The following is a 25389-nucleotide window of genomic DNA, read 5'->3' as shown; positions in this document are numbered from 1 at the left end:
ATGGCACACAGGAGAAACACTGGGAGCAAAGTCTTCATGACGGGTGAGATGAACCTGGTTTGTCTATTTGATCTGTCTCTATGGTGTCTGAGATGTCTCTGATCTTTACAGTTCTCTATACTGCACTAAAAAGTGGTGATCCAACACTCTGTTGGTCCATTCATCATTTCATAAATCATCTGACTCCAATGAAAACTGAAATATAACTGTTTTACATCCACAATGTAAAACACAGATATTAAAGCAGAAGTAAGTGGTCCGGTCGTTTTCGCTAATGCTGCGTTCCAGGCAGGCTTTTGAAATCGTAAATTACAGCTTCAAGTCACAACTTACGACTTTGTAGCGTTGCAGGCAACCCACTCGTGTTTTTCCGACCTGTTTTACCGGTGAAAGTCACTATAACGGCCACTCGTAACTTCCGACCGGTGAACTCGTACCAGATCGAACTGGTACCACTTCACGGTCGGAAAAATACGAGTTTCCTTGAACGCACCATAACAGTCCTCGTCCCTACGTCGCCACATTCACGGCGTTCCTTGGCTGCACACACAGCCCTGCATGCCGTTCTCTCTCCTCATTGGATAAAAACTGTAGGATACGATAAATGTTTTCTCCTCGGCTCAGAGCAGAGCAGAGTGACTGAGAGACCCGTGTTTCAGTCCAAACACTCTATGTAAGTGATTGCTGTCAGAAGATATAACTATTTAAGACTTATATTAACACAAATATATCACTTACTTCTGCTTTAATAAGGCCAAATAGTTACTGTCAGTTTATTTTGATTTGATTGTTGTTAGTTTTTTCTTGCACATACGTATGTGCAGCTTTACTGAGAACAGACTGTGAGATGTCATTGCAAATTGATTAAAAAAAATAATTTTATGGTCAGTGCAATGAGAGACAAAAATACAGCCAATAAAATAACATCATTATCATAATATAAAATACAGATATTGGTATAAGTTATTAAGAACTCTCAAAATCCTACAGTATAATGATGCAGAGTGTGAAAGATAGTGAAATATCCTCCTGCATCACCAACAGCCCAGGAGTTTATTACTGTAAATTAATTGGAAATAACACTGAAACGTCCAGTCGCAGCCACTTTCCATTCTTCCAGCAGTTAATAAAACCCAGTGTCTCCTCTGTGATGTCTCTGTGCTGCAGTGTTGTACATGGTGGTGTCCAGCAGCGCCGTCCCCATCGCTGACCTGTTCGACCGAGCTTCTCAGCGCTCCGATAAACTGCACTCCCTCAGCACAACACTCACCCAAGTGCTGGTCAGTTTCTTTGGGTGTCGATTCTCCCCATTAGACCTGTTAGCCACTCTAATAAGATTTGGTTAATCAGTGGTTTACTTACAGTAAAGCCTTTGTTTTCATTTCCAACCCTGCAGGTAGCCAGTAATTCTCATTCATTTATGTGTGAAAACCAATTGAAAATGTGAACTTAACTTAACTTTTTAGTCAAGCTTAGTTAATAAAGATCGCACAGGATAAATAACAGTCCTCCTCTGTCCCTCCCAGGACTCTAATTTCCCTCCTCTGGGTCGGGCGATGATGCCCCGCCCCTCAATGTGCCACACCTCCTCTCTGCAGACACCAAATGACAAGACGCAGGCTCTTCAAGTGTCCGTGAGTTACTGTATCTCCTTTTATTACTCATTTCTCACTTGTTCTTTACTTTTTTGTTTCACTGACGTCCTCACTTTGGTTGGCTGGTGTCTGTGCAGTGTGTCAGATGACAACATCCCTCCCTTTAAAGGGGTTACTTACTGTATGCGTAAACACAATCATATTAAAAGATGAAACACTCCACTAAACCACATTTGTCAGCAAATAGTTCACTTTATTGTTGATTTATTGTTGCATTGTTGCTCTGTTACAATAAGCTAACAACAAGGAGTCATTTCAACTCAGCAATCACCCACATAACTGAAGCATTTTGCGGTGAATCATCTGGATTACAATAGTTGAGTGGACTTCATTTTTGTGCTGCATGTTATATGGCAGCCAAAACAATATTTAAACTTTTTGGCTACATTATAAATTAGATTAAAGTCCCCCTCCCACGACCCTTTTTGGTTATTTTAAAACCAGCAGCTCATTAGCAATGCGCCTCAGGAGGGTGGGCGGAGACTGCGCTAACAATAACCCTAACCCTAAAGAATCATGTTGCAATAAAAAGTATACTGAAAAAAAAAACAAAAACAAAAAAACAGTAGGCTACCTGAAGACATTTGAATCACTCATTGAATGAATTATAATAGCTAATAATCAGACAACAAATATTCTTAATTCCATGGCAACAAGATATTTTTTAAATGATAAGTTCTTCTCAGCTTGTAATATCTTCTGAACTTGTCCTCCAGGAGGCTGACCTGTTGTCACTGGCTCGCTCTCTGCTCCAAGCTTGGGTGAACCCTCTGGTGCTCCTGTCCAGTTCTGCTTACACTCTGCCTCACCCGGCACAGAACAGCATATCCAACAAGGTCAAGGAGCTGCAGGATCACTTCAACAGCCTGGGAGACGGTCTGGACATCCTGTCTGACAAGGTGAGCAAATCTAGCGTGGAAGAACCTATAAAACCTCAATGTGAACATAAAACGTGTATTCAAACGGTTTTCTTTCTACCAGATGGGCCCAGCGGCTCAGACCATCTCCTCCCTACCCTTCAGAGGAGACAGTGACATGGGCCAAGACAGGATTTCCAAACTGATCAATTTCCATTTCCTGATGTCCTGCTTCCGACGGGACTCCCACAAGATCGACAGCTTCCTGAAAGTCCTGCGCTGCCGGGCAAAGATGCAACCCCAGATGTGCTAAGGACCCTGAGAGGGGAGCTCTTTCTGAAAGCTTGTTCTGCCTATACCAACTATAGATTAGCACGCTTTAGGAATCTGAGATAATGTCCTCATGGCTACGCAGCAGATATTATGAAGTTTTATAGGATAAATAAGGGTGGGGGGCAACATGGTGCACACAGGAAAGCCCCCCCCCCCCCCCTCCCCCCCCCCCCGTCATGACCTCTTTTAGTCATCATGGTGCACTGGAGCAGCTCTTGTGCAAATGTACGGATGCTCAGCCACAATGTAAAGATGTAGGACATGTTTTCCTTGTGAAGTTGTTGAAGCAGTAAAAGCTTTCATCTGGATTTATAAGTCAAAGGTTAACAGATTGTGTTATTTCAGGGAGATAAGTGGTGTGGCCTTACTAATGGATCTCTGGAGGAGGACGTGCCATGGCTCACTTCCCTGTGACGATTCCAGCTGGTCTGGTATTGTCAGCTGACCATACTGTGGTTAAAATCTGTGTGCTACCTGTTGCCTGTGACCCCTCCTTGTTTTATCCTTTGACTCTCATAGCCAGGCTGAAGGTTTGTTTGACTTTGTTCCAAGTTAGACTTCTGTTTGAGTTCTGCTGGGCGGTGACACATGACATCGGTGCCACCAGCTTCTCTGCATGGCTGTTTGGAGAATAACTTTTCTCATCCTCACTAATTCCACTGCTTGACTGATGACAAACTGCAGCAATTTTGCACATTTTATTACTCTCTGCATATTGCATTATGAATGCAACATTTCTTTAAAGTCTGCATATCAATAAAAATAATCTCTTGCACAGCAAAGTTCTTTGTGTCAGTCATCATTTTATACTTACATTAACAATTTAGAAGATGCTCATAAGTCAGTGACATCACACTAAAAGTTGTGTGGACTGTTGTGTATTTAAGCGTGTCTCATCTTCAAATAGAGGGGAAGTAATTGTTTTCTCAAACCTTCTTGTGAAGAGCCTAACTGGATTAGCTGGAATGGCAGTCAGTTGTCCATCAAACAAAAAATACACCTGGGGTGGTCCGGGATATCGAATGGGCATGTTATAGTACTCTTTATTTTTAAAGGATATGGGGCCTTTAGTCAGGGCCGTTGTATAGGGGAGAAAGGTGATAATAATTCTAGGGGTCCAGCGCCCAGTAGGGCCCATAAAAAATCCAGTAGTCTGATCTCTGTATGACTGAATTATTCTGCATAAGACCCTGACTAATACTCACTCATAGTAATACTGCATAAGCATCAAAACAAAGTAGGCTAAATAAGAAATGATTTTTTAAAAAAAGTGGAAAAGTCAGGGGGCAGGGGCCCACTTTAGTATTCTTTCAGGGGGCCCAGAATTCCTAGCAACGGCCCTGCCTTTAGTATGATAGAGATAGTATGAGTGGGACAGGAAAACCATTTTTAGCCTAATATAGCCTATCATTTACATAACATAAATAATTCTTAATTGTTATACATACTTAATTACAATTATTTTATAAAGTATTGTGTTTAGAATAATATTTTTTTTTTAATCTTTCCTTTATGTGTAATCATTCTGGGGCATCCTGGTTGGGAACCCCTGAGCTCAGCCCACTAAAAAGCTTTGTCCGGCCCTGGATGTGGCTTCGCTCTCTCCACCACAGAGCAGCTCAGTGTGCAGAGCCGCGCACTTAGAGCGGAGCAGCTCTCCGACGCTCTCTCTCCAGCCTGGTAAACCGACACCTGTTCGCCACCTTCTTCCTCCTCTTCCTCCGTGTGTTTACCGGAGGTGTCCTCTCGGTGATCGGGTATGAAGAACAAACACAACCAACAGGTGAAGGCAGCGGCTCCGGAGGGACTGGACATGTCGAGCTTCGAGGTGTCTCTCCAGCAGCTCAATGATCTGCTGACAGACGACAGCGGCTTCTACAGCTGGCCCACCAAACACTTCCACGAGGTTTACCCGAGGATTTACGTCGGCAATGCGTGAGTTATTGTTGTGGTAATTGTAATTATTCCAGTCATGTTGTTGTTGTTCGAGGCAGGGACATTTCACATTACAGTGTATGTAGTTCAACTCATACAGCAGACTCACTAGCAGCTTTCCTCTAATTTGATGAAAAATTTGAAAAACATATTCAAATGCATTAACCCTTTCTTTTTCTGAGCCTGATTGCGATATTCTCAAGTGATTATCTTATAAAGGATGATGGACTAAAACTTCATTGTGTATGTTTTCAAGAATATGACAAAAGGCGTCTGCATGTGTTCATGAATGATCTATGTGTTAGGAGAATGAAAGACAGAACTTAGAATAAGGTTATTATTATAGACTCACTGGTATACCATAGTCATTTACTATATACATCCATATAGTCTATTGTTTTCACTCTGTGTGTGTTTGTGTGTGTGCCATATCATGGACACACCCACTGTAGGGAGAACTTCCACAGAGGCAGGTGTTCTGTGTCTGTCCGTCTGTGCACCCACACAAGACTTCACAGGAGTTTAAGTGAGAATAAAAAACAGCAGTAATATTTTCCTGTTACCAACTGAGTGCTGATAGAGGCAGAGAGGAGGCAGGGACTTGATGGCTGACGGCTTCAGACTGAAGCTTGTTGAATTTTTGAGGAGATGGGAGGCGTTATAAAAAGCCAAAATGGAGCAGAGACAGAAGATGGAGTTGAAAATAGACTGCGCTTCACCTGCCAGCCCCCCCTGTTGAATTTAAATGGCATGTCCTATATTTCAGGCTGTAAATAACATCACTGGTTCCTCAGTTTGATGAGAATCACACAGTATCCATCATCCATTCATTGTAACATATAGGATACAGAATAATTTTCCACATCTAAATGGAGCTTGTCCTAATAATGGGAAATAAATTTGTCAACATACAGTATACATTGGTGCTGTTCAGAGTGGGCAGAGAGAGGGCAGATATCAAGTTAGTGCAAGAGTCATATCTTAGCTGATGCTGTAGTGTATTGCAATAGGTTTACTGTGTTTAATACTCATGATTTGTCAGGTTTGAATAATTCAACATATTTTAAACATGCTTATTCACTTTCTTGCAGAGGTATGGATATGAAGCTAACACAGTGGTTCCCAACCTTTTTAGGCTCGTGACCCCATTTTGACATCACAAATTTCTGGCGACCCTGCGATCACACGCAGTCACGTGATCACGGCTGTCAATCAAGATGCACCAGCTCAGATATTTTTATATGCTGCATTTTATTTGAACTCGATTTATATCCAAGAAAGTGAAAATATAGAATGCAGTTGTTTAAGACTGTGTGGTGTTTTTAATCATAATTCTAAAAAGAATAATAATTAGTTTAAAAAAAAATAAAAAATAAAAATGGGGTCACCTGAAATGTCTAGTTATTAAAAAAAAAAAAAAAAAAAAAAATATATATATATATATATATATATATATATATATTATTTTATTTATTTATTTATTTATTTTAGTAACTAGACATTTCAGGTGACCCCATTTGAATTCCAGGCGACCCCACCTAGGGTCTTGACCCCAAGGTTGAAAAACACTGAGCTAACACAAGCAGTAGCATGAGAGGGGAACCTGAGGGTAGCCTGAGTGAAACTGGATTCGTCAGTTCATTTTCTTATCTTGCCTTTATCTTTTATCCCAACATTTCATTTGTACCCAGTTTTACACAATATGCTGTTACGGTATGTGTTCATTTGTGAACATTTAGTTACCTATGGACGCAGCCAGGCTGACTTTGTTCACTGTCTCTTCAATCTTTATACTGAGCTCCAACTTTCTGCATGAAACTGAAAATGTTGAACAAATTTATAATCATAATGTTAATTGTAAGGGTGGGAATCATTTTAACCTATAATGAAACCATCAAAAAAGAAGGTGCCCATGATGAAGATGGCATCACTGTTTTAATAATCCTATAATTTGTTAAACATGACAGGACTCTGCTGTAGAGTGTGAAACTCTGAGATTAAACACTGTCATACAGAACATATCTCTTGAAAACACTGATTTGGAAGACACCTGCATCAAAACATATGGATTAAAAGGGTGGATATATGTTTTAGCATACTGCAACAAATACTATATGAGAAAATATAATCCTCATGTTAGCATCAAGCCATTAAAATTATGAATTTAGATGCATCCTGCAGTTATCAAGTAGCAAATTCGTGCACACAAAATGATTTTCTCACAACACTTAAGTCAGTGACAGCTGAGATATAGTGTGTCTGGTTGGGAACAGTACATACCGGTAGCCTATAACCATGTAAGCAAATGGTCCTCTAAATATTAAATGGTTAGATATGAAAACTTTAAAACACAAGCTCTTAGATGTTTGTTTTTTCTTCAGTGCAGTGAGTCATCACCGCGTTTCAGGAGAGTGCCTCCTTCATTCTGCTGCCTTCCTAAAGGACTCATAATGGACAGAGCCGAAACACTTTGTTTTTTTGAATATCAGAACAAATGTCTACACAAATATAGGTTAAAACATCCAAGTGCACTGACGCATGCAGCGCTGAGGGGGCCGAGAGAGGAGATCAAGCATACAAGCACAGATCGTTCATCCTGACATCTCTTTTTTTCCCCTTCTTCTATGTTTCTGCCCTCGCTCCCCTGTGTAGTCTGAAAGCCTGGCAGACTTTTTGTGGAGGCGTGATGTTGCATTCAGTATCAGCACCAGTGTGTGCTGAATCTATTTTTAGCGTCCCTACATCTAAAAGGCGGGAGCAGTCCCAGTGAGAGCTCTCAGCAGAGCTCTTGTAAGACAGAGGAGGGAGAATGGAGGAAAGAAAAATTAATTCTTAAATCCAAGGCAGAGCAAAACTGATACTTTGTTGAAGCCTGTGTCAATAGTGTTAACGTAATCTACTCTGCTACTGGAAGTATAATCTAGCACAATAAAGACATATTTGCAATATGTGATAAGAAAATTTTAAATAATTTGTATATACTGTAGTAACATTTGGTATAAATAAAATCAATGTCTGTGATGCATACACACAGTATAAAAACTAGGCTGGATGTATGCGAAAGAGGAAAGGCAGCAGGTCTGAATACAGATTTGTTTCTATATTTAGCTCACTGTGACACAGTTTCATGAGCAGCTGAATTACCACCAGGCCTCCGGTTTGTTCTGTGCAGCTTCACGTGTGTAATTATCAGGATCACTGTTTATTTACAAGGTAATTTGACTGGTGGCTGCCCTGCAGGATCAAATTCAGTAATCCCCGCCGACAGGTAAACTCAGTACTTGATCGGCAGCGTCTGTGTCAACAAGCTTCATCACCTCATTAGAGTATTCCCTCTACACAAGCAATGTGCATTTATAATGAAACAGTGAGTCTTTTCAGGGATGGTTATTATTTCATCACACAGTGTGTGGTGGCTATGAAGTGCATTTTAGGCTGGATTGCAACACTGTTGTGTTGACAGACCTATAATCTGTAATTCACTGACTGACTGATTGTTATGAACTGGTTCATGACTGGACCTTAGTTGATGCTAACCGAGTGCTGATGTAGCCGGTGTCTGGCCCTCTGCGTTGTGTTTCGGTACGGACTGCCCCAGGTGGGATTCGAACCCTGGTCTCCCACACAGTGGGCGACGATGCAACCTGCTGTGCCAAGAGGTCAATAACCGCTTGGCAGTCAGGTTTGCACATCCTTTATGGGTGAGTGAGTGCACCTAGACCCTCCGTTACACTTAATGCTACACCTCTTGTTACATATAGTCCACTGAGCTGCTCTGGTTTCTCTGCTGCTCTGGAACTGCAGGGAAGAGGAGGAGCACTTCCAATACACTGACCTCCATTACAGCAATAAAATTACTTTTATCATTACTAAAGAAGGAAGAAGAAAACACAAGACACAATGTGGCCTGGTCCTAACCAGTCTTTGGCTCTTCATTTCATTTGTGTAAAGAGACTGGCCAGCCACTCTCCATTTAGAAATGTTTACTTCCTGGTAGGTGGATACTCTGTTGAAGTGTGAAACTGTTGGATCTGCCTTTACCCAATTGCTAACTTTTGGTCATGACGTATGTACTGTATGTCATGCGCCGGAGGCTCTTCATAGAGGAGAAGAGCCTGGTGTCTGTTTACTCCGAATTTTGTCTGCATTCTGGTTCCGGTCTTCTAGCGGATCCAGAAATCACCAAATCCACCAAAGTAAAAGTGTTCACCAACATAAAACTTATAAAATAGACAATAACTTGTAATACAATAAAAAAAAGGTTGGCTCAGGATTTTCTTGTAAATTATATTCCTTAAATTAATAGGTTTCACCGCATTTTATTAGCTTGGTGCTTTTATTTTGATGGAAAGGCCTGTCTCTCTCGCCCTGGTTCCGGTTGCTTACCAAAACAGCGAGTCAACGGCCCCAGACTAGAAAGTCTGAACCAAGGTCTGTGTTCTGTTACATTGTATACATTTGTTCCTGTTGGTTTTGGTTTCACACTGCAAATGGAATAACAGACTATACAAGACAAACCTACTGGATGCATCATCTCCCTATGTAGCCTACTTCTGCGGCTCATTTTGTTTTGGTTAGGCTGCTAGGCTAGTTTTGCTTTGCTGAGTCAGCTGGTTAGCGTGACGTAACTTCCTGTAACCATAAATCAAGAGCAGAAGAAGACAAAAACTTCCTGTTATTGATACGAAGGTCCGAACCATACAAAAAGTTGTTTTCACACTGCAAAAGTTACGATTTTGTTTGGACCGAGACTACCTCTTTTGGTAGGACCAAATTTTGGTCCTTGGTGTGAAACTGAAAAGTCCAAAAGTCCGGACCAAACGAAATAGGTGTGAAAACACCCTCAACATCATTGTCCTCAGCCAATCCCTCTGTTCGCTGATTGAGCGGTAGATTCTCTGCAGGAGAAAAGCCATGGAAGCATTTCAGTCCCAGGCGGAGTACTGAAGGGAAATTGAGCTGAAGTACGGAGGGGGGCACAAGCACAGCCAGGTTAGCAACAATGAGCACAGAGAGAAAGATAACGGGAGGAAGAGAGGGGAGTCATCGGTAACTGCCGAAGAAATGAGCAGATCTGCATGGTAACACCAAAAACAAGACAATATGTTTCTCACAGCAAAGCAATTAGAGGCCTATTCAGCCATATTGAATTTCTGCCAAGTGAAATTTTAAGAAGACTTTTAATTTCAAACAATTACAGGTGTTGAGTATACATTAGCACATAATGCAATTAGTTTAACATGGCAAACAGGATCAACTGAGAATTATTCAGTTTGCATTCAGTTAGGACACAGTGCTTCATAGTAGAGTACTGCACTGACCAATTCTAATATCAAGAGAGAGAGTTAGACCAGAAGAGTCTGTTGAGGTCAATAAATGACTGTGAATCCCTGGCAGAGAATGGACTCTGTAAATGGACTGCTTTCCTTTAGCTCTTTACATGTCTTAACGACCACTCAAAGCTCTTTACACCATTCACTCAATGCGTACTTTCCAGATACACAGTGCACAGTGTTTTGACCTTGTCTTTTTTTTTTTTACTTAGTTCTTAAAAGATGTGCTGATCCCATGTGGGAAGCATTTGTGTGTGATGTACTGCAGATCTAACAGAGATCTAAGGCACTGAGCAGGACATGTAACAATCTTGTGACTCGACTAACTGGGGGGGTATAAATACTGTGGGGCTGCTGGGTAATGAGGTGCAGGTGAGGTGGCTGGCAAAGGTGGGTGGGGGAATGGGGGCAAGGAGACAGGTGTGGGAGATTGAATAATCAGTGTGTCCAATCGGACCGGCGGTGCCTCTGTGGCTGTGACGTAGTCAGATGAGAGTCAGCTGACAGTCAACTGACAGTGGACATTAAAGGGCCATTGTGTCCAGGAGGGCATGATCAACATCTGAATGTATGACTGATTGAATCAACCGAGTCAAGCAGCTGGTGCACAACCATCAATCAAATCTCTTTAATTCATGCCACATGGAGAGAGCACGTGTGCGTGGTCGTACTCTGAAAGGACTGACTTGCCTTGTTTATTTTCCATCAGCTGATAAAGGATCAGTTGCTGGTTCCTGACAATGTTGATTCAATCAGTCAAACATTCAGGTGTTGGTCCTCGGTACAATGGCCTTTTAATTTGAACTCTCAGCTGACTCAACACATAAACTTCGGCAATTTAAAGGACAATTCCGGGCGAATTCAACTCTGGGGTGTATTTTCATATCATTTTAGGTCTAAAAGAATGAATCTGAAGATTTTCAGTTTAATCGCTCCTGTTTTGCGGTAGTTGCATCTGTCCCCGCGTCCCCACGGCAGCAATGAATGGGAGTGGATGTAAGTTCCGCTGTTTAGGCTGTTTCCAGCCCTCAAAGCCGCAATTTTTTTCCACAGACAGCGTCAGATGGCTACTCAAACATGCACCGAGAAGTTTATTTACTTCAAGCAAGCCGGCATGTTTGTAAAACTAGATCTAATTCAAAGTCTCCCGGAGTTGCAGTGCTGGTGTATTCAGGCGCAGTCGGAGCTACCATTTGTGTCATAAACACAGGAATATCAACTCTTTACTTGCTTGAAGTGTACATTTTTTTCCACAGACAGCGTCAGGTGGCTACTCAAACATGCGCCGAGAAGTTTTTTTTACTTGAAGCAAGTAAAGAGTTGATATTCCTGTGTTTATGACACAAACGGTAGCTTTCCCCACTGCATGTGAACACACCGCGCACGGCAACTGGGTCTCGCGCGAGACTCCGGGAGACTTTGAATTAGATCTAGTTTTACAAACATGTCGGCTTGCTTGAAGTAAATAAACTTCTCGGTGCATGTTTGAGTAGCCATCTGACGCTGTCTGTGGAAAAAAATTGCGGCTTTGAGGGCTGGAAACAGCCTAAACAGCGGAACTTACATCCACTCCCATTCATTGCTGCCGTGGGGACGCGGGGACAGATGCAACTACCGCAAAACAGGAGCGATTAAACTGAAAATCTTCAGATTCATTCTTTTAGACCTAAAATGATATGAAAATACACCCCAGAGTTGATTTCGCCCGGAATTGTCCTTTAATAAACTGATTTTTCAATCTAAAATGTTCCTTTTGACGACACAATATATTTGGGAAATCACATGATAACTCGCACACGAGACAAGTTCATTACATCATTAAAGTCCTGTGTGGCTCTTGGGGAACTTTCTAAGGAAATAATTGTATGATGTTATCAGGGTTTGAGTTAACAGAGGTGGGCATGTACCAGGCAGGAAGGGAAACATTATGTGGTTGATTTATTGGAAGAATTTTGAAGCTTGACCCCAGAAGTCTCGGCCTCTGCTGCATCAATTTAAACAATATTAAATCACTATGTGGTACAGCTTTTTACAGCCATGTGGAATCAAACTGTTTCATGTCAAAAAGATAGGGTGGGGTGAGTGCTGCACAGGCCAAAGGAAGAAAAGTGAGAAGAAAATGAAGTAACTCAAGGTGCTCTTCAAGGAAAAATGGTAAAAATGTCATGTCAATTTTAGATATTCAAGAACTTTAAGAGTTTGACCGTTTTCCCTCAAAGACAGATATGCAGTATAAGTCTTATCTTAAAGATCCTACACACTTAAAAATGTTGGGTTAAAAACAACCCAATATGGGTTATTTTTTAACCCAACACTGGTTAAATATTGGACAGAACACATGCTGGGTTATTTTGACCCAACAAGTTGGGTTGGTTTCCTTAAACCAACAGTTGGGTTGTTTATGGGATGCACATGATTAACCGTTTAACCGTTAACCGATAACAAGAACTTTGACCGATTAATACTATCGGTTATTTATTTATTTTATTAGCTCCTATGTCGTCAACTCATGGGGGCGTGTCGACACGTGCAGAGTTCACGTGCCTTCAGTCATATTTCCCAGCAAAAAGTTATACAGGAGGACTGACAGTATGTGCAGCAGCAGCCCCAGTGAAGGAAGGTCAGACAATAAATGTAGCCTACATGGACATAGACGTGAATCACCTGTAACTACGGCGCTGAAAAAAAAAAAAAAAAAAGAGGACGAGGACGTCGCTGATCTCCAGCCTGTTCACCTGCAGCTCTCCTGCAGCTCCACAGAGGAGCTGTCAGAGGAGCTCTGCTGTTCCTTCAGCCTGGTGTTTGGCTGCACTTTATAAAAACAGTTCTACATTGGACGATCTAACCTCCATATGAGCGCGATCAGCTGAGACAGAGCTGTCGCGGCGCACGTATGTATTTAACGGCAAAAAAAAAAAAAATTGGAGCGACTGGGTTAAAAAATAACCCAACACTGGTTAAATATTGGACAGAACACATGCTGGGTTATTTTGACCCAACAAGTTGGGTTGGTTTCCTTAAACCAACAGTTGGGTTGTTTATGGGATGCACATGATTAACCGTTTAACCGTTAACCGATAACAAGAACTTTGACCGATTAATACTATCGGTTATTTATTTATTTTATTAGCTCCTATGTCGTCAACTCATGGGGGCGTGTCGACACGTGCAGAGTTCACGTGCCTTCAGTCATATTTCCCAGCAAAAAGTTATACAGGAGGACTGACAGTATGTGCAGCAGCAGCCCCAGTGAAGGAAGGTCAGACAATAAATGTAGCCTACATGGACATAGACGTGAATCACCTGTAACTACGGCGCTGAAAAAAAAAAAAAAAAAAGAGGACGAGGACGTCGCTGATCTCCAGCCTGTTCACCTGCAGCTCTCCTGCAGCTCCACAGAGGAGCTGTCAGAGGAGCTCTGCTGTTCCTTCAGCCTGGTGTTTGGCTGCACTTTATAAAAACAGTTCTACATTGGACGATCTAACCTCCATATGAGCGCGATCAGCTGAGACAGAGCTGTCGCGGTGCACGTGTGTATTTAACGGCAAAAAAAAAAAAAATTGGAGCGATACATTTTTTTTATTTTTTTTTTGGCCGTGCGCCGCAAGTGTCTTAATCTTATCGGTTAACGGTTAATAATCGGTTAACGAGCGTCGGTTATCGGTCAGAAAAAAAATTCTAAATGTGCATCCCTAGTTGTTTATACAACCCAGTTGGGTTGTTCATATAACCCAATTAAGGGTTCACATTGACTACACTGCTGGGTTCTTTTAAACCAATCAAGTTGGGTTGCTAACTGAGTAGTACTCAACAGTGTGTCACAAACTTGCAATTAACAACTATATTGTGGCAGGCTAGGGTTCTATTTAACATAAACTCAAACAGAGACTAACTTAAGATCTTGTAGCAGCTCCTGTGCCTCATACACCACTTAACTACAGGGAGAATGCTGTTTATTATCCTCAGAACATACACACAAACTGCACACAAAGGAAGGGAGACCACTAACCAAAAACATAACTTCACTTATGGTGTCGAAGTGCTTATTTCCATAACAGTAATTGTAAACTGAGTAGAACATTGAATTAGTAAATTAGTGTGTAGAACAGTATCACTAAAGATTGTGTAGCTGTAGCAGATAACATCTGTGGCGATATTTAACAGAAATAACCTAAACTTAGAATCAAAAACATACTGTCCCAAAGCATGCTGGGAAACTCCTCCCACCGAACGTCAACCCAACATGTTGGGTAGTCCGAAATGACCCAACACAGTATAATGGAAATTACAACCCAACAGCTAATAACTCAACTGCCAACGACAATAACCCAGCAAATTGGGTTCTTAGATTACCCAATTTAATGAAAACAACCCAATTAAACTAACCAACAGTCTCAACTCAGCTGTTGGGTTGAAAAAATAACCCAACAATTCTTTGTGTGGTAGATTTCCATGTGTTTTTGATTACAGGTCAGGTCTAGGTTCTACATTAGGAGAGACTCAGAGCCTCCTCTCCTCTGATTGGCTGACACTGACCTGTTGTTTCTGGAGCTCCAGAGAGAAGTGTAAGAGAGGAGATATAAAACTACAGATTTTTCTTGAAACAAAAATAGTTTCTTCCTCTTGCTCAAAACTCATATCAATAAAGATAAAATACATAAAAAAACAAAATAAAAAGTGTCAAATGTCAGACCTTTATGCAAAAGTGTCACATCATCACGTCAAAATCAGTAGTGTGTGTCTCTCCAACCTGTTGCAGGTTCGTGGCGACTAACGTGATGCGTCTGAAGCGACTCGGCGTCACCCACATCCTGAACGCAGCCGAGGGAAACTCCTTCATGCACGTCAACACCAACACCGAGTTCTACGCGGGCACGGGCATCATCTACCACGGGATAGCGGCCAGCGACACCGACCACTTTGACATCAGCGTCTTCTTTGAAGAGGCGGCTGACTTCATCGAGAAGGCGCTGGCGTACAAGAATGGAAAAGGTCAGCAGAGCTGAGCTGAAATCCTGTTTTTATGCTTAACGTAGAGTCGTCTACATCAGTACAGTTCAGCCATTTTGGAAGAAGCCTTTTCTAACAGCTTTTCTAACATGATGAAAACCTCTCATTTCTGTGACGTTAAGCAAGCTAATGAAAGGTTTAAAACCAGGTTTAAGGTTCAAGAAGTTACTTGGTACCCAACATTTTTTGGCTCGTGACCCCATTTTAACATCACATATTTCTGGCGACCCCGTCAATCAAGATGCACCAGCTCAGATATTTTTATATGCTGCATTTTATTTGAACTCGATTTATATTAGAGAAAGTGAAAGTATAGAATACAGTTGTTTAAGATTGTGTGTGGTGTTTTTAATCATAATTTTAAAAAGAATAATAATTAGTTAAATAAATAAATAATAATAAATATTTTTATCAGTAATTTCTTTTATCAATGACTAGACATTTCAGGCGACCCCATTTGAATTTCAGGCGACCCAACGTGGGGTCCCGACCCCAAGGTTGAAAAACACTGCCTTAATGTATCTACTCCCACAAACATTTCCACTGTCCTCAGGTGGCTAAAAAGAAACGTATCAGATACCAGTGTTTAGATTTTGATTAAACTAGAACCAGTGGCGTATTCAGGGAGTGGCCTTGGGTGGCACAGGCCACCCCTGACATCTGATTGGCCACCCCAAAATATAATGGGCTATATGCCCAGTCAGAGGCGTTTTATACATTGTTTATACTGGCTTTTGTCAAGTATTTCTTTTCTCATTGAGGTTTTCTATCACAATTGTATGTTGCCACTCTAGTATTTTGTATTTTCTGTATTTTCCTGTCTAGTTTTTCTTGCAGTGTGTTAGTAATTTAAGTAGATATGGGTTTTGCAGACAAAATGGGTATGGCCAAAACCTATGTGGGTGTGTGTTTGTGTGTGCACGTGCTCACGCTTCATGCCACCCGAGGATAAGTCAGTGCCCCACTTGGGCCACCCCTATCAAAAATGTCTGGTTACACCCCTGACTGGAACATCTGTGTTTTTTTTTCTCCCTGCAGGTAAAGTGTATGTTCATTGCAGGGAAGGCTACAGCCGCTCGCCGAGCTTAGTCATAGCCTTCCTGATGCTGCGCCAGAACATGGACGTCCACACCGCTCTGGCCATGGTGCGGCAGAAAAGAGAAATCGGACCCAACGACGGCTTCCTCCGGCAGCTCTGCCGGCTCAACCAGAGGCTGGCCGCCAAGGGCAAGTTCTGGAACAAGTGAGGCCGCACCCGAGGCGGCAGATGGATCGTCTGTAAGAGAGAACAAATGTATGGCGTAACTGCACATCACTTTGTTTCACTTGCTCGACACCTTCAACGAGCCGCAGGTCTGTGAGGGATTGTTCTTGAAGTGAGATGGCAGATGAAGGTTGACAGCACTGACTGTATGTAAAGTTCAAAATCATACGTGAAGTATTTTAATCAGAGAGACACATTCATACATTGTAATGCGTCAACCCAGGTACACTGCATTCACAGGTGTGCTTACGTATACTCTCACTTACATTCTGAATATTAGAATATTAGATTATTTTGTTTCAAGTCTGAACGACCTGTGATAATTATATTTTTACATCCTGTATAGATTGGTTTCCTGCTGATCACCTTTCAAGTATACAGTGAATGTTAATCTGACTTTATGTGAATAGTGTGATACTTAGGACTGCCACTGTCTTCTCTCATCCACCCTCCTTTCCCCTCCTTGCACCCTTTTGTCTTGGTCTCACACCTGCAAACACTGCCAAATCTCTCATTCCTTCCCAGAGGCTATTACAAATGCACATCAAATTTTCAGGGTAGCTACCAGAAGATGATGTTAAAAAGGTTTTTGTGTTCAGCATGTTGTAGGGAACTTCGACATGTATCACAACCTAACCTAGGAACTTGCCTCAGAAGTATTTCTCAGTCAAAGATTTGTCTTGCTGCACTTTTTAGGAATTAAGCACTATTTTACACCACTACATGGTTTCAATTTAAAAAAAATAAAAATAAAATTAAGCTTGTTTCATATTAAAGAAAAAGAAAACCAGGAATGATTCGACAGTTTGGGAAATGTATGGTTTCTTGCTGAGAGTTCAAATGTCATTGCTTTACTCACCAACAACGTCTCCAGAGGTGTAAACCAACACCAATGTGAAGTCCCATATCTATTAAATATTTCTCTTACTTGAGTTAGCATGCTAACCAGCTAGCCCTGGGCCACCCAATAACTCACTCTGTAGCCTCCAGTCTGCCCTGAGGACAGCTGCTGCTCACAAGACAAGTTATAAGCTAAAGCTCTTGTATTATAAAGACAACAACCACCACTTGCTTGCAGCAAGAAACTTACAAACTAAGCTAATGACAACAGACAGCTTAGCTTAAAAAAAGCCTAAAAACAGGAGGAAATAGCAGGTTCTTGTAGTCTTTGTTTAAACTATATAAAAACAGAAATGTAGCTACAGGGACATTAGTTGACCAGGCAAACTAATTAACGTAACTTCTTGAAAAAACACTTTTATACTTTGTTTTTTGTCTACACCAAACAAACTTTTAATTAAGGAGCTTTGTTGTTTAGTTTTAATGTTAAAAGACCCAGCTGTTTCTCTGTTCTTCTGCTAAGCTAAATGGCTACAGGTGGTAGATCCATGTGTTGTGTAGCCTACAGACATAGGGATGATATCAATCTCCTCATCTAACTCTCAGCAAGAAAATCAAAGTGTATTTCCCCAAATGTAGAGCTGAACATCTTAATAATGTTCACATTCTCCACACATGGCCTGCTACAGATGACTTGTTGCCACATGAGTGAAACCAAAAGTCTCTGATTGTAATTTCAACACTGCCACAATGTGTGATCTGTTTGCAAGTAGCCTCAACATATTAGATCGACACGTTTTGCACATCAGTGTGTGTTTTTGTCTGAGTATATGCAGTTTTATATTGTACAGCAGCATGCTTTGAACGTGTATGTGAGCCAAAGCTGTGTAGTATGTGAATCCAATGTTGTGCATTCTTGAATGTGCGTCACACATTATGTGCATTACCGAACCTGTGACTTTTGTATCATCGTGTGCATTACTGAGTAGGATGTGATGTAATTGGTCAAAATAGGATTTCATCGAGTCTCAGCTGATGACACTGCTTATATGAAGTGCACTTTATCCAATGACACTGGTGATTGTTGTCGCTCTTTTCATACATTCAGTAATAAACTATGAAAAATTACTTTTTTCAAGAGTTTTTCATTATAAATCATTGAGCACTCATTATTTGCAGCCTTCTCCTATAAATGATGCTGTAGATATGGTACTGCATGTCAGACTGAGATGTAATAATCACTTTGCCCCGTAGAGGGAGTAATAGGACCACTGCAGTTCAGGGTTCCCTTCAGCGTCACAAAACTGAAGAAATATTAAAAGCTGCAACTGCCACAGCCACTGTGAGTCTACTAATTTAAATAAAATATCAACATCACCTCTAAACATGTTGTAAGACATAACAGGCGTGTTAATTCCACACAAAAATCTGCCTTGTTAAAATTTTACTCCATCAAGAAACAAAATAATTAATTAATAATATCTTTGTATGTAAAAAAAATTAGCATTTCAAAGGTTTAACACCTGGACACACACTCTATCTCCTTCCATCCTCACTATTACCTTTTTTTCTCTGTGCACCAGAGGCTCCAGCTTTCCACATCACGGAGCAGTGTAATGGTTAAATCTGCCTCCCACCCAGGGGGCCACTTATAAGCTGCATACTGGACTGTTTGACTTCCAGACTTGTGATGTCACAAAATCCTGCGGCAAACACATCTGAGATTGAAGATAAACACATAGACGTTTGTCACAGTCACCGTCTGCACAGATTTACATTCAAAGCACATATGAATACATCAGTGTAAGATTGAGCCTAATGTGCTATAAATACAACAATGTAGCTAATGTCGTTGTCTGATTTATATAAAATATCTAAAGAAAAAGTGCAGCTTAATGTATTTAAAATGCTCAACATCCTCAACATATTGATAATCCAAACAAAACACTGCTTCAAACCAGTCGTAGTACTCTCCCTACATCGCTTCCTTTGGCTCCCTAAATCCCAGGCCAGTGGCCTTTTAATAGACACCACATCCTCTCTTATTAAGCGTGTGTGCGTGTGTGTGTGTGTGTGTGTGTGTGCGCGCGTGTGTGCATTCCACAGGTTTTGCAGGTTCAGCTCTGTAGCAGGGCCTCTCTCTCTCTCTGTCTCCCTGATGTTTTCCCCGATCCTTGTCTTTTTCTGCCTGTCGCGCCCTCTCATCTGTATTCTTGCTCTCCCTGTCTTGCTGTCCATCTGTCTGTCTCCTCATCTCTGTCCTGGTGTGACGCGTGGAGTTGATACGAGGACATATCTGCCGGGGAGAGGAGGGTAACTCTCTTACATAACACCAGTCTGCATGAATGAATCCATGGGGGAGGGGCAGCCAAGCGTATTGGGGGAATCTAATGCCTGTGTGTGTGTGTGTGTGTGTGTGTGTGTGTGTGTGTGTGTGTGTGTGTGTGTGTGTGTGTGTGTGTGCTGAAGTATGAATGAGCCTCAATACTTGAAACTTCTAACAGATAGATCCATTTTTAGACTCAGATGTAACTGAATACATGAGTCCTCTTTACTTCTGCTCGGTTTATTGTTTTTAGAAATTCACTGCAATTCATGCAACCAACAGCTCATATAGAAAGCACAGATATGATGCTGATATAGTTATACATCTCGTATATGGCTTCTTGTTCACTTCTGCTCAACTCTTATATACTGTAAGTTTTGAAGAATGAAAATACAAAGTGTTACATCTTGACTTTTATATAGAAGTCCACACCAATTGGAGCCAATCCAGACTGAATTCATTTCCCCGAGGAGGGTAATTTTATAGTTTTTCTCCGTTGGTTTGGCTCATTTCTTGAAACAGAAATGACATTCTCAAAACTCTATCATTTGGCAAAACAGTGTTACAGTTCAGCACAACACCATAGCTCACTTGAAAAAGCTCATATCTCTCCCAAAACAGTTAACTCATGTGTCAAAACTAAATTTCCTTCTCATATAAATAGTCAGTTCCCCCAAAATGCATTGTCCCTTTGGCATTGTGTGAGCACTGCAAGTCAAAATGTTTAGATGTTTTGTCACTGAGGCAGAGGAGCATTGAAATGTCCCTCATGTCCACCTATCAGTCTGAGCCCAGTCCCTCATTTACAATTGTAACTGTAGCTACTAGTTTTTTTTGTCTAGCTAACAGAATATAATTGTGTATAAAACTGAAAAAAAAAGAAAAAGATTTTACGGTAAGAGTAGCTTCCAAGGTTTGACATCACACCTTGTATACTGTAATACAGAATATAATATAAACACATCAACAAAAAACAAGGAAAATTATATGTAGCCTACAGTGCTGTAAATAAATATGGTATTCATGGTATTAGCCTATGTTCTTTACTAATTTTGAGAATTGAACAGACTATACAGTACTTCCATGTGATTACCTGTCCTATACAATAAAATGATGCTGACATTTTTTAAAGACAACAACCATTAGAATGAGAATCAATCCATCAGTTTAGATCAACATATTAACTTGGAAATTGTGCCAACTGTAGGCTACCTGCACTTAATCATTTGCAAAGATGTAAGACATTTGCAATGTGATGAGATGAATGAGAAATACAATTCGGTTGTGAACATTTGCCAAGTGGTTTGGAGGTTTGTCCATGTTGTTTTAAGAATGTAATTTCTGTTTCAAGAAATGAGCCAAACCAATGGAGAAAAACTGGGAAACACTATTAAGCATTAGTTAAGCATTAATAAATACTGAATTCTTTATTTATAACGAATGAATACTCATTAGTATCTAGTTTATAAATACAGTTAGTGCTTATCAGTGATGAGTAAAACTACATACTAATGAGTATCCATGTGTTATAAATGATGAATTCTGTATTTAAAGCTAATGCTTAATAGTGTGTACTTATTATAAAGTGTAACCAAAAAACTGTAATAATAAAAACTGTAGATTATATTTCATCAACCTGTAGGCCCACCCGTGTGAAATTTTCCACTTCCACACCAGAAATAATGACAGCCGTAATTACTCAAGAGTTTTTCTGTGAACTCACTTGTCCACCTGTAATATAAATCCCATCTAGAGCGACGTCCTAATCTAAAGTGGGAAATGGACCACACTTATACAGTCTTATCGACCACTCAAAGCATTTTACACTTTCATTCTCACTGTGCTGTCCCATTTCTCTACCACACATTAAAACACAGGCGAAAATTTAAGAGTTGAGTGTCCTTCCCATGGATACTTTGAAATGTGGACTGTAACCACCGACCTTCCAATTAGTGGACAGCCTGCGAAACCTCCTGAACCACAGCCACAGGGAATATTGAGGTTATGGGCCCTATTTTCCTGGCGCAACTCAGGGTGGCGCAGCGAAGCGAGCCCTGACGCAGCTGGCGAAGTGGTATTATCGTCCAGTGCAACAAGGTGCGCAGCGGATTCGGTAAATTGGCAGACTGCTGTGCGCTGAGATGGGAGTGGTCGCGCAGCAGGGGGAGGTGTCGACAGATTCGCCATGGCGCAGTGACAATTTGTTGCCGATAGACCGCGCGGAGAGTGCGCCGAAAGCTCGCCAGCTCCAACCTGGTCTAATCTCAGCGCAAGGCGAAGCGCAGCCAGCGCAGTGGCAATTTGACTGCCCAGCGCGCAGTGCAGACACGTCACCAAGACCTCACAGGCAGATTTCCACACTTCCAGGCACATTTAAATGCAATTAACAATAATAATAATAATAATAATAATCATCACAATAACCCCTATTTATTGTATCTGAATCAGCACATAGGGCGCATGACGTCCGTCCGACTACCCATTTCTCCGACCATACATTTCTTTATTTTTGCGTCCATTAGTCCGAACTCCCATTTCTCCGACTTAAGTAGCCCTAACCCTTAACCTTACCCTAAACCTAACCTTAACACTTTAGAATGGGTAGTCGGAGAAATGAGCCGTCGGACTTATGAGCAGTCGGACTGATGTATGCTCCCCCAGCACATACACCTATATCTATATAGAGTGTCCCGTCACACTGATGGCAGACCAAAGGCTTGCGTAATGGAAACTCAGCCTGACTGAATTAACACAGATGAAACCAGGGAGGGACTGAGACAGCCGTGGATGTCCCAAGAGCAGGTGTTGACACTACACACTGTGCAGTTGCAGATTATCAGCTATTTATTTATTTATTTACTTATTGATTTATTAGGGGCCAGCGCCGCATCATCACGCGACCATAACTGAAATGCCTCTGTTAAGCACAGCTGTTTGTTTATGCTGTGATCTGTGCACACGTGTTTAAATATAGGTTAGATAGATAGATAGACCTGCTCCCTCCTCCTCCCTCCTCCCTCCCAGACTACTTTTGAATCATCAGCCCGTGAGGTCTGTTCGCGCGACCGGACACTGCCAGCTTGGACCGGACCAGAACATCAGTTTCCTCCCGTCTCACTTGCTCTGACAGATTGAGAGCTGTTGCCCAGTAAAAAAACAACAAAAAACAAAACACACACACCCCTTTTCCATTGATAAAGACACTCATATTTAGTAACCTATATTTAAACACGTGTGCACAGATCACACATAAACAAACAGCTGTGCGTAACGAAGCATCACGGAGCGTCTCTGTTGTGTTCATAACAAATAGAATGTGATCACTAGTTATAACATCCGGCTCCTGGAGGCGCTAGAGGGACTGTGAAGGGAGAAAAGGAAAGGAGAGGAAAAGAAGAAGTGTACAGATGATGTGAATGAGAAGTAAAGATGGCGATCCCGTACGTGTCTGTGTTTACTGTGTTCGGTAGTTCACCAGCATAACAAGTGGCGACGAGGATAAAAGAAAAAGCAAACGAAGATGGCTCTGCTCGCACTACAACCCCCTTCTGCGTTCCTGGAGTGCCCGGGAGAACCGAAAGTAGCGTTTGACGCTTGGAAAAAGTTGTTTGATAACTACCTGCTCGCAATCGGTGGATCTGCCTTTTCTGCAGAGAGGAAAAGAGCGCTTCTAATTCACTGTCTGGGAACAGAGGGACAGAGACTTTATAATACGTTACCCCTTCCTGCTGATACGTACGATGGATCCGTGCTGGCTCTACAGACGTTTTTCACTCCAAAAGTCAACGTCGTTGCTGAGAGGTACCGTTTTAGGCAGCGTGCTCAAGCTGTGGGTGAGTCAATTGTTCACTATTTGGCAGCGCTGCGTGAGCTCGCCAAAACATGCAATTTTGGCGCTATGGAAGGTGAAATGCTGCGTGATCAAATAGTTGAGAAGACATGCACGCCTCGGATACGTGAAAGACTGTTAATAGAACCTGAATTAACACTTGACAAAACACTTACCTTGGCCAGAATGATGGAAACTGCCCTGATTGATGCTAAAACGTTCAGGGATGCTGAAACGAAGCATGTTAATGCAGTGTACAGACAAGGAAATAAGATGCCTGTGAAACAGGAGGACAAACAAAGGGAGAACAGCCAGTGTTACAGATGTGGCTCACCGAGTCACCTTGCTAATGACCAGTCTTGCCCTGCAAGGAATGCCAAATGCAAAAAGTGTGGGAAAACAGGCCATTTTGCTCGGGTTTGCAAATCATCTACTACATCAGTAAATGAAGTGGATTTACCTGAGGTGACGGTACTATGTGTCAACAGGAAGGCAGTTAAAGGGAAACTGTTCGGAAATTTCACTGTAGCCACATCACAGTCTCAAAGCTATACCTGTAATATGCTAGTTGACACTGGATCTGGTGCTTCAATAATTCCCAAACACACATACATGGCGCACTTCAAGAAAAGCAAACTCAGCCCACCCACAGTACAACTGCAGACATACTCAAAACACAGACTGCGAGTACTTGGACGCCTTGAAGCTACAGTCACTTACCACAATAAGAGTGCCACTGGATTTTTCAATGTTGTCAAGTCCGGCATACCACTGATTGGGCTGGATTTGTGTGAAGCCCTTGACATTGAGATAAAAGGAGGACGTTTGGTGGGACCTCCACCTGACCCCATAATGGACTGTGCAATGATTTCCCCACCAGAACCACTGCTCTCATCCACAGCTCACAGAGTGGAGAAGGAAATTGGACACGCCAAGAACTTTGTGCATAAAGTACAAATCCGGCCAGAGGTGAAACCTGTACAGCAAAAGCTCCGCCGCTTGCCACTGTCAGTGAGGGAGGCTGTAACCAAAGAACTGAATGAACTGGAAGAGCAAGGAATCATTGAGAAAATTGACTCTTCTGAATGGGTGTCCCCCATTGTTGTCACCAGTAGGAGAAATGGAAAGATCCGCATGTGCGTGGACATGAGGGAACCTAACAAAGCAGTGGTGCCTGACAGCCACCCCCTGCCACTGATTGAGGACTTGCTGTCAGAGCTGCGTGGATCTGGAATGTACTCCACTTTGGACCTGAAGAGTGCCTACCATCAACTGGAATTGCACAAGGAGAGCAGAAGGCTTACAGCTTTTATTACGCATGAAGGTCTATATCAGTACTGCAGAGTGCCTTATGGACTAAGCTCCGCCCCTGCTGCATTCCAAAAGATGATGACAAACATTCTCAAGGGGTTGCAGGGCGTACAGTGCTACTTGGACGACGTCATCGTCTATGGCTCCTCACAAGCAGATCATGACATCAATCTGGAAGCTGTCCTACGCCGCATTCAGGACGCTGGTCTGAAATTAAATAAAGAAAAATGCCTCTTCCGCCAGACTACACTGGACTTCCTTGGATATAGACTCTCACCTGATGGCTTGGAGCCTAATGATTCTCATGTCAAAGCAATCCTGGATGCCCCTGCACCTGTCGATGCAGCTTCCCTGCGTTCGTTCCTAGGTCTAAGTGCATGGTATAGCAAGTTTATGCCTAACTATGCCAGCATTGTAGAACCTATGAGAGCTCTGCTGCGAAAGAACAGTGCATTCACCTGGGATGATGGAGCACAAGCGAGCTTTGAACGAGTTAAGGGCATGATTGCCAATGGACCAGCACTGAAACTGTTTGACCCCCATAAGCTTACAGTGGTCTCCACCGACGCTTCTGATTATGGGCTTGGAGCCGTTTTAACACAAGTTAATGATGCTGGAGAAGAAGAAACAGTTGCTTTTGCCTCTCGTAGCCTATCGGATGCTGAAAGAAAATACTCCATTGTAGAAAAGGAGGCC

General features: G+C 41.9%; 2 protein-coding genes across 2 annotated transcripts; both read left to right on the top strand.

The window, feature by feature from the left end:
• prl (prolactin) lies at positions 1 to 2887 on the top strand. Its single transcript, XM_085785549.1, has 5 exons — positions 1 to 43; positions 1168 to 1280; positions 1527 to 1634; positions 2372 to 2554; positions 2637 to 2887. Exons 1-5 carry the CDS (start codon positions 1 to 3, stop codon positions 2823 to 2825), a joined length of 636 nt encoding a protein of 211 aa, XP_085641675.1. The 3' UTR covers positions 2826 to 2887.
• A 1578-nt stretch (positions 2888 to 4465) lies between these two features.
• LOC146983485 (dual specificity protein phosphatase 3-like) lies at positions 4466 to 17182 on the top strand. Its single transcript, XM_085785108.1, has 3 exons — positions 4466 to 4780; positions 14873 to 15105; positions 16162 to 17182. Exons 1-3 carry the CDS (start codon positions 4605 to 4607, stop codon positions 16368 to 16370), a joined length of 618 nt encoding a protein of 205 aa, XP_085641234.1. The 5' UTR covers positions 4466 to 4604; the 3' UTR covers positions 16371 to 17182.
• Positions 17183 to 25389: the final 8207 nt, after the last annotated feature.

This window comes from Trachurus japonicus, chromosome 8 (assembly GCF_045865225.1).
Source record: "Trachurus japonicus isolate A0001 chromosome 8, Traja_1.0".
Lineage (NCBI taxonomy): Eukaryota > Metazoa > Chordata > Actinopteri > Carangiformes > Carangidae > Trachurus > Trachurus japonicus.
The sequence above is the reverse complement of the archived record's forward strand: the minus strand, read 5'-3'. Positions and strand labels throughout refer to the sequence as shown.